Below are 14,951 nucleotides of genomic sequence, written 5' to 3' on the forward strand. Positions count from 1 at the left end.
TTGACACTGTTCCTACAACTTTACCTGCCTTCTCTGCAGCAAAAAATGAGAACAGACACACACACACATACACACACAAAAAAAAAAAAAAAAAAAACCACAAAAAACCACCACCTAGAAATTTTGTCTAACCTTCCTCCCAGTTAGCTTCAAATCACAGTAAAAGATCAGATATTAGAGAAAATAAAAAAAGATCTAAAAGTAAAATGCATTACAACTCTATCATAGTAATGGAGAAAAACATGGGAAAATTAAGAGAAGTATTAGAAATGTATTTGCTGCCCAATGAGATGTTTACCTGACATCAAAGGATTAATGCTTCATCAAATAAATTATCAAACCATGTATTAAGCTGTAGCATGTTGCAGACAGCTGCCATACTGTCCACTCAGCTCTTTCAAAGTTACTACTGTGCATTTGAATATTGATTTCTAACAAGGAGTAAAGCTCCAAAAATAAGAACTTAAGTTGATGTTACATGGCCACTTTAAATCTGTTCTTCCTAAGCAATCAGTCCAGCTGTACTTCCACCTGATTACTACTTTTACCATCGCCATAGTATTAGCAAAATATAGCTGGATGTAAATCCTAATGAGAGCCCAGAGGAAGGAGAAGGAACAAGCAAACAATTTAGAGCACAGGGAAAAGCTGGACTACATTTTTGACAATGGCAAAGGCAGAAGCAGAAGAGGATGCTACCAGCAGAATAGGGGAGGAAAGACAGGCTCTAGTACAGGCCCCCACAGAACTTTCTTGTCACTGGCTTCCTGGTAGAATACCGTACTCTCCCCACTAATCGTGACCATCTAGGCCTGACCACACAAACACCATTCTACCTATCCAGCTGTCCATTGGATCACAGCATAACACACTAACTTGGATACAGGAGTATTCCGAGAGAGAGTTTCAAAAGCTTAGTTGCAGTCAAGGTAAGTGTCATTCATTGCTCATCCCTTGTCACAGATCCAGATATTTGTCACAGATTTAGTCTCAGCAAGGCCATGCTTACTTTTCATCATCTTCTCCTTAATACATTCAGAAATTATGTGAAATTTGCAGTCGGTGTGAAGAACACTAGTTTTAATTATTAAAAACAGCCTCAAAGCATTTACTGATAATTCTTTCATGAAATATATAACATTTTCTTAAATTTGATCACAAAAAGGCAATTGAGTGGTCACAGAAGTAGAAGACATGCATCTGTGAGCAGCCTGAGTGCTGACAGTGAGACGACCCACAGCTGGGAGCACTTCAGCAATCTCAATACACATTTGCAGAACTATATTCTAAATTATTATTTAGAAAGTATTGTTGTTTTCTCCTCGAGCAACTCCAAAGTTGCATCTGGGGTAGACTATATACCCTCAGCAGAGTTGCAAATGACACAAAACTGGGAAGAGCAGCTGATAGGCCAGATGAGCTATGCTGCAATTCGGAGAGACCTGGGCAGGTGGACAGGAACCTCACAAAGCTCAAAAAGGGAAGCGCAAAGTCTTGTCCCTGGGGAGGAACAGCTCCAGGCACCGGTGTATGCTGGGGCTGCACTGCTGGAAAGCAGCTTGGCAGGAAAGGCAGACAGATGCCCTGATGGACCCCACATTGACCATGAGCCAGAAATGTGCCCCTGCAGTAAAGAAGGCAAATGGTATCCTGAGCTGCATTAGGACTGTTGCAGCCAGATGAGGGAGGTGATGCTGCCCCTCTACTCACCATTGGTATATATGGCTATACCGGGAGTGCTGTGTCTGGTTCTACACTCCTCAGTAAGAGACACATGAACACATCGGAGAGTCAAACAAAGGGCCACAAAGATGATTAAGGATCTGGGATGAAGGGACCTCATCGATGTATATACATACCCAAAGGGCGGGTGCAAACCAGACAGAGAGAGGCTCTTCTCAGTGGTGCCCAGCAACTGCACTGCATAGTTTGTTATTATGCTGATGTTGCATAACACACCGGTTAAGCCTCACCACTTTGAAATCCTCATCAGGATGAATCTTTTTCCCAGTTTAAAACGTATGCATGGCAGGAACAGTTCATAAAGAACTAATGTGACCACAGCAGGGATGCACATATGGAATATCTTGCAGAGAAATGTTAACACAACCATAAAACTTACTGACTCGACACACCAGGATTTTAATATTCCAGTATGTATCATTTTACACTATAAATGCCAAAAATAATTCTGAAATTATTCCTGCATATTTCTGCATAGCACCAAAAATATAATGCTGTAGCATGAAAATGGTGGTGCAGAGATAATGAAAAATGAAAACAAGCACAGGACTAATGCAAAGTAACATGAAAAATTTTAAAAATTACAGTCAAAACCAAAAGGGTTGGCTACAGGACTAGGTAGAACATCCGAAGAAGCAATGAAAAGACAATAACATCCAACACAACACTGTCAGGGTATGGCTGACAACATATAAATCAACAGAGAGATTTTTAAGTTTCCTGCAAAGCCAAGACCCAAGAACAGATTCCCAATGTGTTAGGTACCATAAAAATACAGAGTAGCAGCTTGCAATTTAAATAGCTGAGACTGTAAAAAGAGAAAAGAGGTATAACACACAGCAGGGTGCAGCTCAATACAGCTTGGGATGCTTCAGTTTTAATAGAAGAGTGTTAAAGCAGATTAAAAGGCTTGATATTCTATCAAGTAGTGACTAACCCTCTAATGCCTTTCAGTAAATTTAGTCTTGTAAAACAACACTGCTACAAACCCTCTCATAATACCTTTGTAACACCATTTTATGCACCCTAAAACAGTTAATTGCTAAAAAAGCAGCAGCTGCTAACAATGGTCATAGAATGTAGGGACAATGAAGAAAAGCTATGTTTTGTGCAAATGGATATTCCTGCTTAACCAAAAAATAAACTAAGGAACACAAATTAGAGTCTTCATAAATTAATATGCCTCTTCAGTTTTTCCATACTCATGCTCAGAACTAACACTTATTTTAGGTCTTAGAAGTTATAAGTCTATTAGGAAGTTAAAATTTAGGATTATTTAGCCCTTTGGCCTTTCAGAAATTATGTGCATAGTGTTTATTATTAGTCACAGGTTGTGAAAATTTCATCTCTCCCTCAAATTCCTGGAACAATCAGGCTGTAATAGTACATCTCCTCTTCACTATAACAATTCTTTATTAAAAATAAAATAAAATCCAAGCTTTTAAGTTTCAGTGTTTGTTGAGGTTCCTCCAAGCTAACGTTTTAAGGAAAGACTACAGTCTTCTACAACCAAAAAGGCAGGGAAAACACCCACTTTCCATAAGATCATAGAATCATCAAATCAGCCGGATTGGAAAGGACCTCTGAGATCATCAAGTCCAACCCTTGATCCAACACCGCCATGGTTACTAGACCATGGCACTAAGGCATCTACCTCAGGACTATCAAAGTACCTAAATCCCTGAGACACTAAGAGCATCTAGCTAACTTTATCACTCGTCCTCATAACCACCGTCATTCCCTATTCACTACCCTAGCTCTTCCAGGTGCTCTGGTTCTCATGTAGTCACATGGAAAAGTCAGACAGCAAAGACGAGTCATAAAACTTTATGAGTGCCTCAGCTAAATTCCTAATTGCAATTTATTCTTTTATTCTTGAAAAACAGATAGGATCTTGGCCAGTTCTTAAAGAGCTCCCACAGACAACCTAGTTATTTGTAAGATTTGCAAATCTTCTGAACTCCTCTCCAGTTATTTTGGAGGATCTAAGAATGGGGCAACTAATTCACTGCCATATTCACACCCCATTATACACATAAAAACACTGTCTGGAACAAATTTTAGCATTATTCACCAGAAGCAAAACACTGTGTTGCCAGAGAGGACCCACATAATAGCCCTCCTCAGAATAATTTTATTGAGACTAACTATAGGTTTAGAGAACTTGAAAAAAACTAACAACCATTCTTAAAAGAAACAAAATAGCATCAAGTCACCAGGAAAATAAGTAAAACATTCTGAAATTTTATTGCTGAACACAACAATACTTTCATTTTCTCCTATTGAATTACTCAGTAGCTTCTAACACAATTCAAATAACTATGTAGGACAAAAAGTAGAGTGTCCCAGCAAAAATCCTGCCTTGATCCGAAAAGAAAGACTAAAATGAAAGGGATGTTTCTTAAAGCTGTAGATGAAGAAAAAGACTGTGAAATGAATATAAGAACTTGAAGGCAGGACAGAAGAAAAACATGAATGCTGGAAAATGAGAAGTGCAGGAATGTCAATCAAGAAAAGAACAGCAAGAAGAAAGAAAAGGCCACAGCAGGAGAGATGCCAAGTTTTTGCAAGAAAATACTTAGATTCTAGAAGATATGAAAAAAGGAACGGAGAAAAGTGCTGGTAATACCAATTGTGGCGTACTCCTTGTCTGTTTTTCACTCTGGTTCATACTGGGAGTTCTAGCATGACCAGGACAGCAGCAAAACTTCGTTCAGGCCATGACAGTTCACTATTAGCCCGATCTATGCAATTTGCTCTTTATCCCTATACAGTGCCTTCAAAGACTCCCATCTGTTTCTGTCCCATTCTAAGATTTAGGACCCCTGACAGTCTTCCAAACCACAAATATAATTGTTTACCTTTCCCTTTCAGGAGGAAAAACACCAAAACCAACCATGCAAAATGCTCAAAGATTTTCTTCTATGACATAAAGCCTCCTCAGGCTACTATACGGAACTGATCTGACCAAACATCTCACCAAACTTTCAACAGAAAAAGATTGCATATCAAGTTGTAAGACTAGTATAAATAGCATCTGAACTCTAATAAAACATCATCTATCTGTAGGCTAATCATGCCAGCCAGAACATCTGATAACGCAACTAATCAAGTGTAACATTTCAGAACTAGGCAACGGGGTTTGGGTTTTTTTAAAACCACAAACAGGAAAAGAGAAATTCTGTTCTAATCCTTACCAAGATGTTGGCATGGCATGAAAATAGATGTTTAAAAAGGATGTTCTAAATGGTCAAACTTTCACAGATACAGTTTGTCTAAAATAATGTACTCAGTACTAACTCAGTGTCCTCCAGTTGCCACATGTTCACAGAACGTTTTAGACACAGAAGAAGGGAACATCAGTAAGTTTCTAGCCACCAGTAAACACCTGTGAAGACGTCTTTTAAGTGTGTAGTGGGGAAAGAACCACTTTGTTGACAGATTTCATATCAGCAATTGTCTTTTTCAAGTAACACAATAAGCACTAAATAATTTAAGAAAAATATGAAGTAGACCAGGATGGTCAGGGAGATGTCTGAAAATGAGAGCTGTGCCATCTCTGACCCCTTAAAAAACAAACTTTAGTAGGTATCTAATAGATGTGATAACTATTTGAAGGATACAGATTGTTTACAGAATTTTGTGCCAAGTATCTTGCAAACTTATGCCTTAAAAATTACTGTATCCCTTGTTTATGTTCTTAATATATTTTTTCTGTGTTACTTACAACTTAATTTTTCTAAAGCAACAACCAATTCTTCTCTTCTCACTCATTCACTGTTATATTTTGTCCTATTCTCCCTCTATCTCTTGTGCCCTCTTCATCAAAACCATCTAAGCAATTCTTGTGTCATTTCTTCAACAATCTCCAATTTTTTCTATGTTACACTCTCTGTATTTGACCTACTTCAACCTATGGAAGAATGAATAGTCATTTACAAGGTATATATTAATTTTCAGCCTGTCAGCCAAGAAAATGAGGGTCCTGTGACCTGACCTCATTTTTCTGTCCATTTGTCAGTGTCCCAATAGTCATTTTGCAGCAAGACTTAAAAGTATTAAGTTTCTTCAAGCTTGGTAAAAATCAGCCTCTCTGAGGGAGATTAGTACTCCTACTCAGTAAACTAACAAAAGACAATCTGCACTTAACACTATCTTTCCCACAGCTCTTTCGGCAACCAGTATACATCAATAAATTCTCTTTTTTGTTTAGCCAGCCATTTCAGAGAAGAGCTGAGCATCCTAATATAGATAAATGAAGAATATGGAATGGTGAAAGGCAGGAAATATGGAACATGAATCCATATAAAACCAAGCTTTATTACTCACACAGTAATTATTTTTCATTTTTTATCACAATGTTGTTATCCGAAGTAAAGAAATCAATTCATTTCTATGCCTTCATAGCATTGCATGGGAAGAGAAGAGATGGTAAGGCCAAATCCAAAATCCATGGAACATATATCTGAGAGTTCTGTTTGGGTGTTTTTTCCAGACCTCCATTTAATGGAACATTCCTACTATGCTGTTGGGATTTTTAAATCATTAACATAGCATTTTCAGTAATTTGCCTGTAAGTTTTTAATTTCAGTTTCCATAAAAATACCATCAAACATGAGACAATAATTATTTTCTATTTAAGCAGCAACCCTGTTGCTTCTGCAACAATTGGTTTGATCTTTTTGATGTGTGTCTCTCAATCCAGTAATTTTGATATAACTTCTTTTTCCCCAGAAGAGTGACTACAGGTACAATCCTTGGAATAAAGGTAAAATATTACCTCTTGATATCAACTGATTAAGATTACATGATGACTCAGTCTATATAAACTTGCAGTTGTTACTATTCCTGTTTTCTGGACTAATTGTATGTGACAAAAAGTCTGAAGCTCTATGATGTAAACAAAGGTTGATATTCAGCAATCTTGCCTTTATTGTAAATTTGACTTTTATAATCTATGACTTTATTTTCTGACAAATGCCACTATTACAATCTTCCAGCATGTTCCATCAAAGTCTTCCATAGCCAAGACAAAACTAATAAAAAGATTAAATTACACTAAAATAAGAACCTCTTCCAATGCTCAAAGACATTAAAAAGGTCAATCATATGCCTTTTAGTTCTACATTAATCGATCAAATTCATTCTCCAATTATCCATTTCCACTAATTTTAACAGACTTTGTGCAAAAGTGACATGCTTCTTAGAGCTATAGTGAGACAATGACATTTGCTGGGTTAGCACAGGACAATAAAGCATTAATATACATAAAAACTGTCACAAAATACATGCATTTGTCACTGATGTCAATGGAAATCTCCTCAAACACCAAATCAAGCCTCAGATTTGAGACAGATATTTCTAGACACACAAGAGATACATTTCATTGCTACATTGAACTCTTAAACACACATTAGCCCAAAAATCACTAATTATAGCAATTTCAAAATGTACACAAAAGAAAGTCTATCTATAGACCAAGAAATACACTTTATTTTTAAATAGCCTCTCCCAATGAGCTGAAAAACTGTGAAAGTAAGCTGCGAAAAAAAACAGCCTGCTTCCATTAACTGACAGATTTTTTTTATTGTACTGATCACCATAGCATCAAAATGAGTCAGCAGTGTGAGCAATAAGAGTTTATAAATATTCCTTATCTATTTAGTGTATACTCCTAAAAGAATTAACTATCTGGCTTCTTCTGTTCAACATGATACACAGACATTTGCATTTCTCACTTAGATTAGCAGCTTAAAAGACATGCTGAGCCCTTTACATGCTTATCAACTAAAAGACAGCAGTCATCTTCATCCATGACAGAATAAATACTCAAAGCCTGTAATTCATTCACTGTAGAGTTCTGAATATTGCTGAATAATAGTCTTTGTTCCCTCATTTCTGCTTATTTCGTACTGTTAACATATCTGAGACACAGTGTTTACTCTAAACACTTTGAAATGTGATAGTCCTAGACTATGCGTCACATGAATATTTTTCTCCCAAATCACTAAGGTAGTTATGTTTGACAGCAGATAGGATGCAGACAGAAAATCATGAAGTTGGCATAAGAACCATAGAAGGTACAAATGAGCCCTTCTTGTCTGAAGCTTTGATTTCCTAATGTAATACTATTGAATAACACTCATTCCAAGTCAGGAATTAATTCTACATCACTGTAATCATTAAAATGCCTGTAGAGATCTCCTTATTTACATCCTCTACACATGCAGGGAACAGAGAGGAAAGATGTTAAACACAGATCCATGGAAATACCAAGGAGCTTTGAACATCTCAGAGCATAACAATGGAAGAAGCATAACCAAACTTGTCAATGGAGCAAAACTATATTTGACCAGAGTGTCACTTCATTTTTGGACAGCAATAACTAGCAGAGCTGTTGATCTGTTATAGGTCTTTAAAAAACTTGGTTTGCTAGTGGAAAGGCCAGAGGGAAGACAATTACCCAGCACTGTAGGTAGTAAACAAAATGTGGTTTTTTACTAGTTCTCTCCATTTTCCTACTCCGAGCAACATTTGCTTACAGAAAACCACCCCGTCTTACAGAAGCTCTACAGCTTACTACTCCATAACAAATTCTGTGCTCACTGATAGTCTTTGGAACTATGTTTGCAAAAAGCTATTCAGGAGCAGGTTTATCACAGTTTCTAGATTTCTCAGGTAAAATTTTATTGAGTGGAATGTATTCATTTTAGAGAGAGACTGTTGCTTAGCTTTTGTTGTCACTTATTTTCCTTAAAGGGGAATTGGTTAAGCACATACTAAACGACTGGCACGCAGAATTCAGAAAATTGGAAAACAGGACTAAGGGGCTGCATTGTCGTGCCTTGAAGAAAATTAGACAAAATATCTAAAAGCTTTAAAATTTACCGGAAGCCCAAAATAATTAATGTATTTACATTACACAACACCAGAAAAAGGAGAGATTAATACAAGTTTCATAAATGGCAAGACCATGGCACAAAGAAATTGAGTAATTTGACAAATATCTTAAGTAGTATGTGGTAGAAAGGACCTGTAAAGCACTGACTAATGCAAATCACAACCTCTTCCTTTATACTTTCACATTTCTAATTATGTTTGCTTATAAAAGCATTGGGCCTATAAATTATGTAATTTCAGATTGCTCAAAGTCTCCTATTTATTTAAAGATGATCATTTCTGTATTATCAGTAAATATTTTATTTCTTTAGAAGTTTGCCAATGTATACAGCTCAATATTTTAAGAACACTTGGAGAAAGCTTAAAACTTCATCACATCATCAATTTCCTCAGTACTTTGCTGAATCATCAGCTGCACCATCATGTTGGTTCTGACATTACTTTAGATGATAATGAAATTAATACTAAATTAATAAAGAATACAGGAGGGAGGGGGAATATGAGTCTTCTGCTTCACAGTGACCTTTATAATGGTCTCTTCCCAATACTGTAAAAGAAAGGTATTTTATTATAGACTATTACAAGTCAGAAAACTAGTTAACACTATGTTGCTTTAGGCAAAAAAAGTTACAATCTTATTAAATATTTAACAACTACTGAAGTCACTGAGAAAAAAATATATGTCTAAATTTATCTTTTGTATTAGGCAAATTCCAGTGTGCTACTAAGTCATTTCTGAAATAAGCAAAGGTCCATATATTAGCTTTTTAATTACTCCAAGTAATTGCCCCTAGAAAATCTTTACATTTTGCACCATTTCACCAGTGCAAGTAAACATAATTAGGTCTAACAATCAAGATCTTTCACAGGCTTAACCTCAAAATAGATATATCAATCATGATGGTACTTAAAAACCTAAATGATGTAGATAATCCTTTAAATCTAGATGCATACATACCCAGTATACATACCCAGTAGCATATGCATTAACTACTTCAAATACATTTTGATTGTCCAGTAGAAAAGACAATTTACAAATGACTATGTAGACTGATTCACAGAATCACAGAATCTGCTGAGTTGGAAGGGACCAACAAGGATCAAGTCCAACTCTTTTGAAAGATTTATTTTCTTTCACAGGAAAATAAAACTATATTAAAATAAACTGCTGACATAGTTTTTAAGATCTAAAAATCACATTTTCCTCTAGTCAATCCATTATTTAAAACACCATTAAGCTCTTAGCCAAAAAAAAAAAATGACAGCATCAAGAGATTTCTCTAACATGAACAAAAAAACATAGCTGGTAATCAGAAATTAATTGTTTCCACAGGCTTTTTAAAGCGCAACATTTGTTGCCATCATACTGCAAATACTTCAACACAAACAAGTGGAAAACAAAAAGTCACATTACTGTGCTTAATAATCCAAATTTACTTTTTTCTTCTCAACTCTAACTCCATTTTCTCCTGTAAGAAAACACACACATTCTAAATTTAATAAAGAAATTGAAATTTCTAAAAGAAAGCTTTCAAAACTTTGAAAAAAGTAATAAATCAACTTTTGCCTTTAGGGCTAAAATAGTGTACCAGTTTAATGTAAAATGATCAATAGATGCCATATACTCTTTAAATACAAAATAGATTCCCCTTTTGCAATAAAGCCTTTTAAATACAAAATAGATTCCCCTTTTGCAATAAAGCCTTTTAAGCCCTTCCTCCTTAAGAAATTTGTAGCCTTCCATTGCAGCACTATTTTGAACATCAAAGTCTAGGTAGCATGTCAGTAAAAGCACCGGACGTGCCAAATATGATAATGTACTATAGATTAATACTCAGTGGTAAGGTTTGACCACATGCCAAAAGAGTGGTTTTACAGTTTTGTCATGTGCAGAATGAACTAAATTCATGAAACTGGCAAAATGGGTTTTTTTAGCTGGATGGAGAAATGAAAATGCACACCTACAACACAAGCATTATACTGTAACCAAGTGATTTTAAATTACCACTTACTGTTTTTCTCACCTGGAAAGTTTGATTAGCATTCTCTGTAAACTATTGCAAGTCTTTAGCTACAAGACACAAACCAAAGTACAGTTCCAACTTACAGCACACTGTACTGCTGATCCAAGTAATGCGACTACCATTTAAACAGAATATTGCTCAGGCAAGTGGATAAATATTTCACACGTATCAAATGGGAAAAAAGAATGAATTGCTTGATCTTAAAATTATATCATGGTAAGCATTTCTAATACTGTCAACTTCTTCAAAAAATTTAGGTTGAATGAACAATTCCCCTCACACCACACTATTTTAAAAAATGCTTAAGATTATTCTAATGTTTAGCATGGTTATTTTAGATTGCTTCAGATTAAGACCTTTCCATACTTTATTAAATTAATTTCTGGCTGCTTTTCTTATACATCATTTTTCATATTCTATTGTCAACGAGAAGAAAAAACAGTTTGAAGTAATTCCCCCCCTTTTTATAATTTTATAAATAAAAATCTTACCTATTTTTAAATTAAATAAACTGGCAAAACAACTATATATTAATATGGTAAAGTTCCTAATGTGTGTCAAAGACAACAAAAATTGCATAACAAGATGATATAATACATATAACAAGAAAATAGCTGTTTTCTATCATAATGAGTCAAGAAAGTAATTAGACATTCAGGATTTTATGCATTAATTCAGCTCACCAGATTTGCAGGGGGAATCAGTCAAACAGGCTAAAGAATTTCAAGAGATTTGGGGGATTTTAGGAATACTCCATAGTCGATTGCCAGAAAAAGTTACTATAGAATATACTGAGTTTATTTAGAAGAAACTCTTCAACTGTGGTGAGCATTGTTGCATGGCAGACCAAAAATAAAAGCAGCCTGTAAGTATGGACCCTTGAGCATAAAACAAAGATAAGAGAGATGGTAAATGGTTTGTCTAGTTCCACATTAGTAGTATCAGAGAAGACAAGAGCATAATGAAAACTAAGTCTAATCAATATATCTACCAGATCAGCGTTTAAGATGTCATCCTACCAGGTGTAGTTCTAAGACCTTTGGAAAATATCTTAATGAAAAAAAAAATCTTACCATAAAAAAATCTAACAATGTTTCCACTTGGAAAGCTCTGCAGTCTACATAGTCTATGCTTGTATTACAAGCATTTCAGATTGCCTTCACAGAAAGCTCACTGTGAATAGAAAAATACTTACAAGAAGCCAAATACAATGCATTCTGCTATTAATAAATGCATATGCTGTTAGACAATAATTCACTAAAAAGCAGGTTAAATATTGGCATCACAAATTTCAACATTATCTTTAAAATCATTGCAGAAATACTTAAAACCACATTCTTATGAGGTAAAGGTTAATAAAGCACAAATAATAAGAATCTACAGCATCCAAATCTTAAAAAACAAAACAAAACAAAACAAACAAACAAAAAAAACCCCAACAGTTTAAAAGAGCAGCTGGCTCAACTAAGTGATAATAGCAGGATAAATAGCTACAGGCATTTAAATAAGGGCAATACTGTAGGGAAGCAATAATTATCTCTATGGAATAATGATTCATACACGATTACCATCACAGAGCTTCATCCCAACTACCATTAGCATTCAATCAGCATCAGTTGCAAAGAAAAAAAAAATAAAAATTGGAGCTATATTTAACTATAGACTACGTACCACTACTCATTTACTTACACAAGTACCTTTAAATTTGAGGCTTGTAATATGGAATGTGAGCAAAAAGGAAAAGGCTTTATGAAGAACTCATGGATGGTATCATCAGCACTATACTCAATGTTAACAGAAACTATACACAAATGCCTTTTTCTATTCAAGGTTTTCTATAATCAGATTCTTTCTCAAGTATCACTTATGAATACATATGTAAAAAGATTGAGAACTACTTTTATATTGGGAGGGAGAAAGGAGAAAACAGAACTGTATATACACAAACACCTCTGCACTGAAGTACTTTCCTGAAACAAGATGCATAGGAACAAAAAACAAGGGTTCCATTCAAAGTTTTCTTGCAATATAGATGAGCAAAGATATGAATAATTAGTTTCTAAAATGGTTATGTATATATTCTCATAACTTTAAAATGACTGCCTGCAAGCATGGCTCCAGTGTTCTGCTTCTGGAAGCCAACGAACAGTCCACAGCACACTCTAGCAACCTGAAACTACAAGACCAAAAGACACAAGTTTCTCATGGAAACCGTGACAAACTGTCATCATGTAAGCAGTACAACTTTAATCATATTTTATAGGTACAAGATCCGTTCAGTAAGAAATCCAAGGAGCAACATGTAAAATGGCAAAAGTTCAAGAACAGATAGCCAAGAAACATAAATCTGATCCCAGGATACCTGTGCTACAACTATACAGTTAGATGCCTGGTGAGTGCATTTAATGCATAAAAAAACCACATCAGGCTCGCTGATCTTGATTTTCCTTTAGTCACAGTCCAAATAGATGAAGTAAACTTAAAGGAATGGGAACAACAAGCTGGTAGACCAATAGGTCTGTTAGGACATGCTGGCTCTTAAGTATAGGACACCAATGATCTACTATTGAAAATTATTCAATTGCTGATGATGTCTGACTAAAATGCCACTTGTGCATTAAGGAGAATGCTCTAATACATGCTGTAAAAATGGCTCCCATCAAAAAGCCTTGATGGAAAACAGACTCAGAGTTTGCCCCTGATCTGCTCCCCAGTGCTGTTCCCTCTGTGGAACTCTGCTTTTTCTTTTGCTCAGATTTGCTCTTTCCAATGAGCAGCAGATGATTTGACAAGAATTGTCAAACAGCTTGACAAGAATTTGTGCTGACCTCCATGGGGAGGTCTGCAGAACCCTGCCTAAAGAAGAGCGAAGCAACACCAAGTCCCTAGAACTACATACACCCCTTCCCTTGTCTGTAATAGTGTCCTAAAGAAGCAACTTCAGAATTACTATCCTTAACAATGTCAATCCATAAACCACGCTCCTGCAAAGGCACCCCTATTTCTCCGCAAAATTCCAAACTATCCAGGCTCACAGTAACCCACAAGCCCTTAATGTTGCAGTTCAGATTACAGTGCTTTTATTACTAAGTCATGAAGGAATAATTTTCCACATTTCTTTGCACTACAGTAGTAACAGTTCAGAGAAGGTTAAGACGACTAATTAGGTAATGAAACCAAATTCTCATCATTATGTGTGGCAAATACTTGTCTTCTAAGTAATACAAAAGCAAGGAAATGTGCATTTGCAAATTTTCAACTGCAAAAGTAAAAATGGCAGATGGATATTAATCAGTTTAAAGTTTAAATAACACGCTTGGCTCAATTCAGGGTGAAAAAAAAACCAGTAACTTGCAGAATCCCTTTAGAATACTTAATCCTGAGCTAGATTTCCCACTTCCAGTAACACAAGCATACTTTTCAATATAAAAACCACAACTACAGAATTTTACCCCGAATGTGACCAGTGAAGCACTGGGAAGTGTGCCACTGGCTTTTTAATCAATACCACACCACCCAACAGTTGATACACAGAAAAATCCACACAGCCTAATCTATTTAAAGCTTCCAAGCTAATCTGTTAAGCGTACAGAAGAGAATAAAACTTTGTCTGAAAACTTTATTTCTGAAAGGGAGAAAAAGTATCTTTAAACAGTTTCGGAGGTTATAAAGAAACTATTTTTATAGATATTATCTATCCATCTCATGTTTCATTTTCTTGAGCAGCACCCTTCATGGTAGCTTAGTCTTTCAATAGTAACACAGCTAATCAATTATGTAAGTGTGAAAATGTCTGGATTAGGAACTGACATCTTTGCTGTGGCTGCACTAAATGCAGATGTCTGCATGCACAAGCAACAGCTGGCCGTCAGCACTGTATAGTCAAGGCAGAGGTTTCGTTATCAGCAGGGTATGTTGAGAAACACATTAATTTCATGTGTTCCTGTTTACAGGTGAAGGTATAACGGGGAGAAATCTCTCTTGATCCCAGTCCACTCATACATGAATAAAACACACAGATGTAGGATGTTGATGTTAGAATAAGCACAAGGAATGCATTGTCTCCCTCAGGAAAAAAAAAAAAAAAAATCAACTCCATGGACAGCTAACTCCTCTCTCTTTGAATCATAACCACTGCATCACTCCAGCCCTAGAGAAAAAAGCAAGAGCTTTAGTCAAAAATCAGTGAAGATTGTCAAAAGAAACAAGAGATCTACCGAATTTTTCACTGGCCCATGAAATGACATCATGCTCTGAAAATGTATATATAGACAAGAGGCTCAG

General features: G+C 35.7%; 1 protein-coding gene across 6 annotated transcripts in view; it reads right to left on the reverse strand.

Moving 5' to 3' along the window:
• Positions 1-14,951, reverse strand: part of BCKDHB (branched chain keto acid dehydrogenase E1 subunit beta) — a 148,318-nt gene that overhangs the window by 89,481 nt on the left and 43,886 nt on the right. Inside the window, exon 9 of one of the 6 annotated variants that reach the window (XM_027696660.1) lies at positions 14,328-14,817. The exons of the other annotated variants lie outside the window; for them this stretch is intronic. Within the exon in view, the coding sequence (XP_027552461.1) occupies positions 14,773-14,817 (45 nt within the window). The 3' untranslated portion in view covers positions 14,328-14,772. Of the gene's footprint in view, positions 1-14,327; positions 14,818-14,951 lie in introns of those variants that run through there. 6 annotated transcript variants of the gene reach the window in all.

The sequence above is a fragment of the Neopelma chrysocephalum genome, unplaced genomic scaffold (assembly GCF_003984885.1).
Source record: "Neopelma chrysocephalum unplaced genomic scaffold, ASM398488v2 Primary Assembly neopelma1_23b, whole genome shotgun sequence".
Classification (NCBI taxonomy): Eukaryota; Metazoa; Chordata; class Aves; order Passeriformes; family Pipridae; genus Neopelma; species Neopelma chrysocephalum.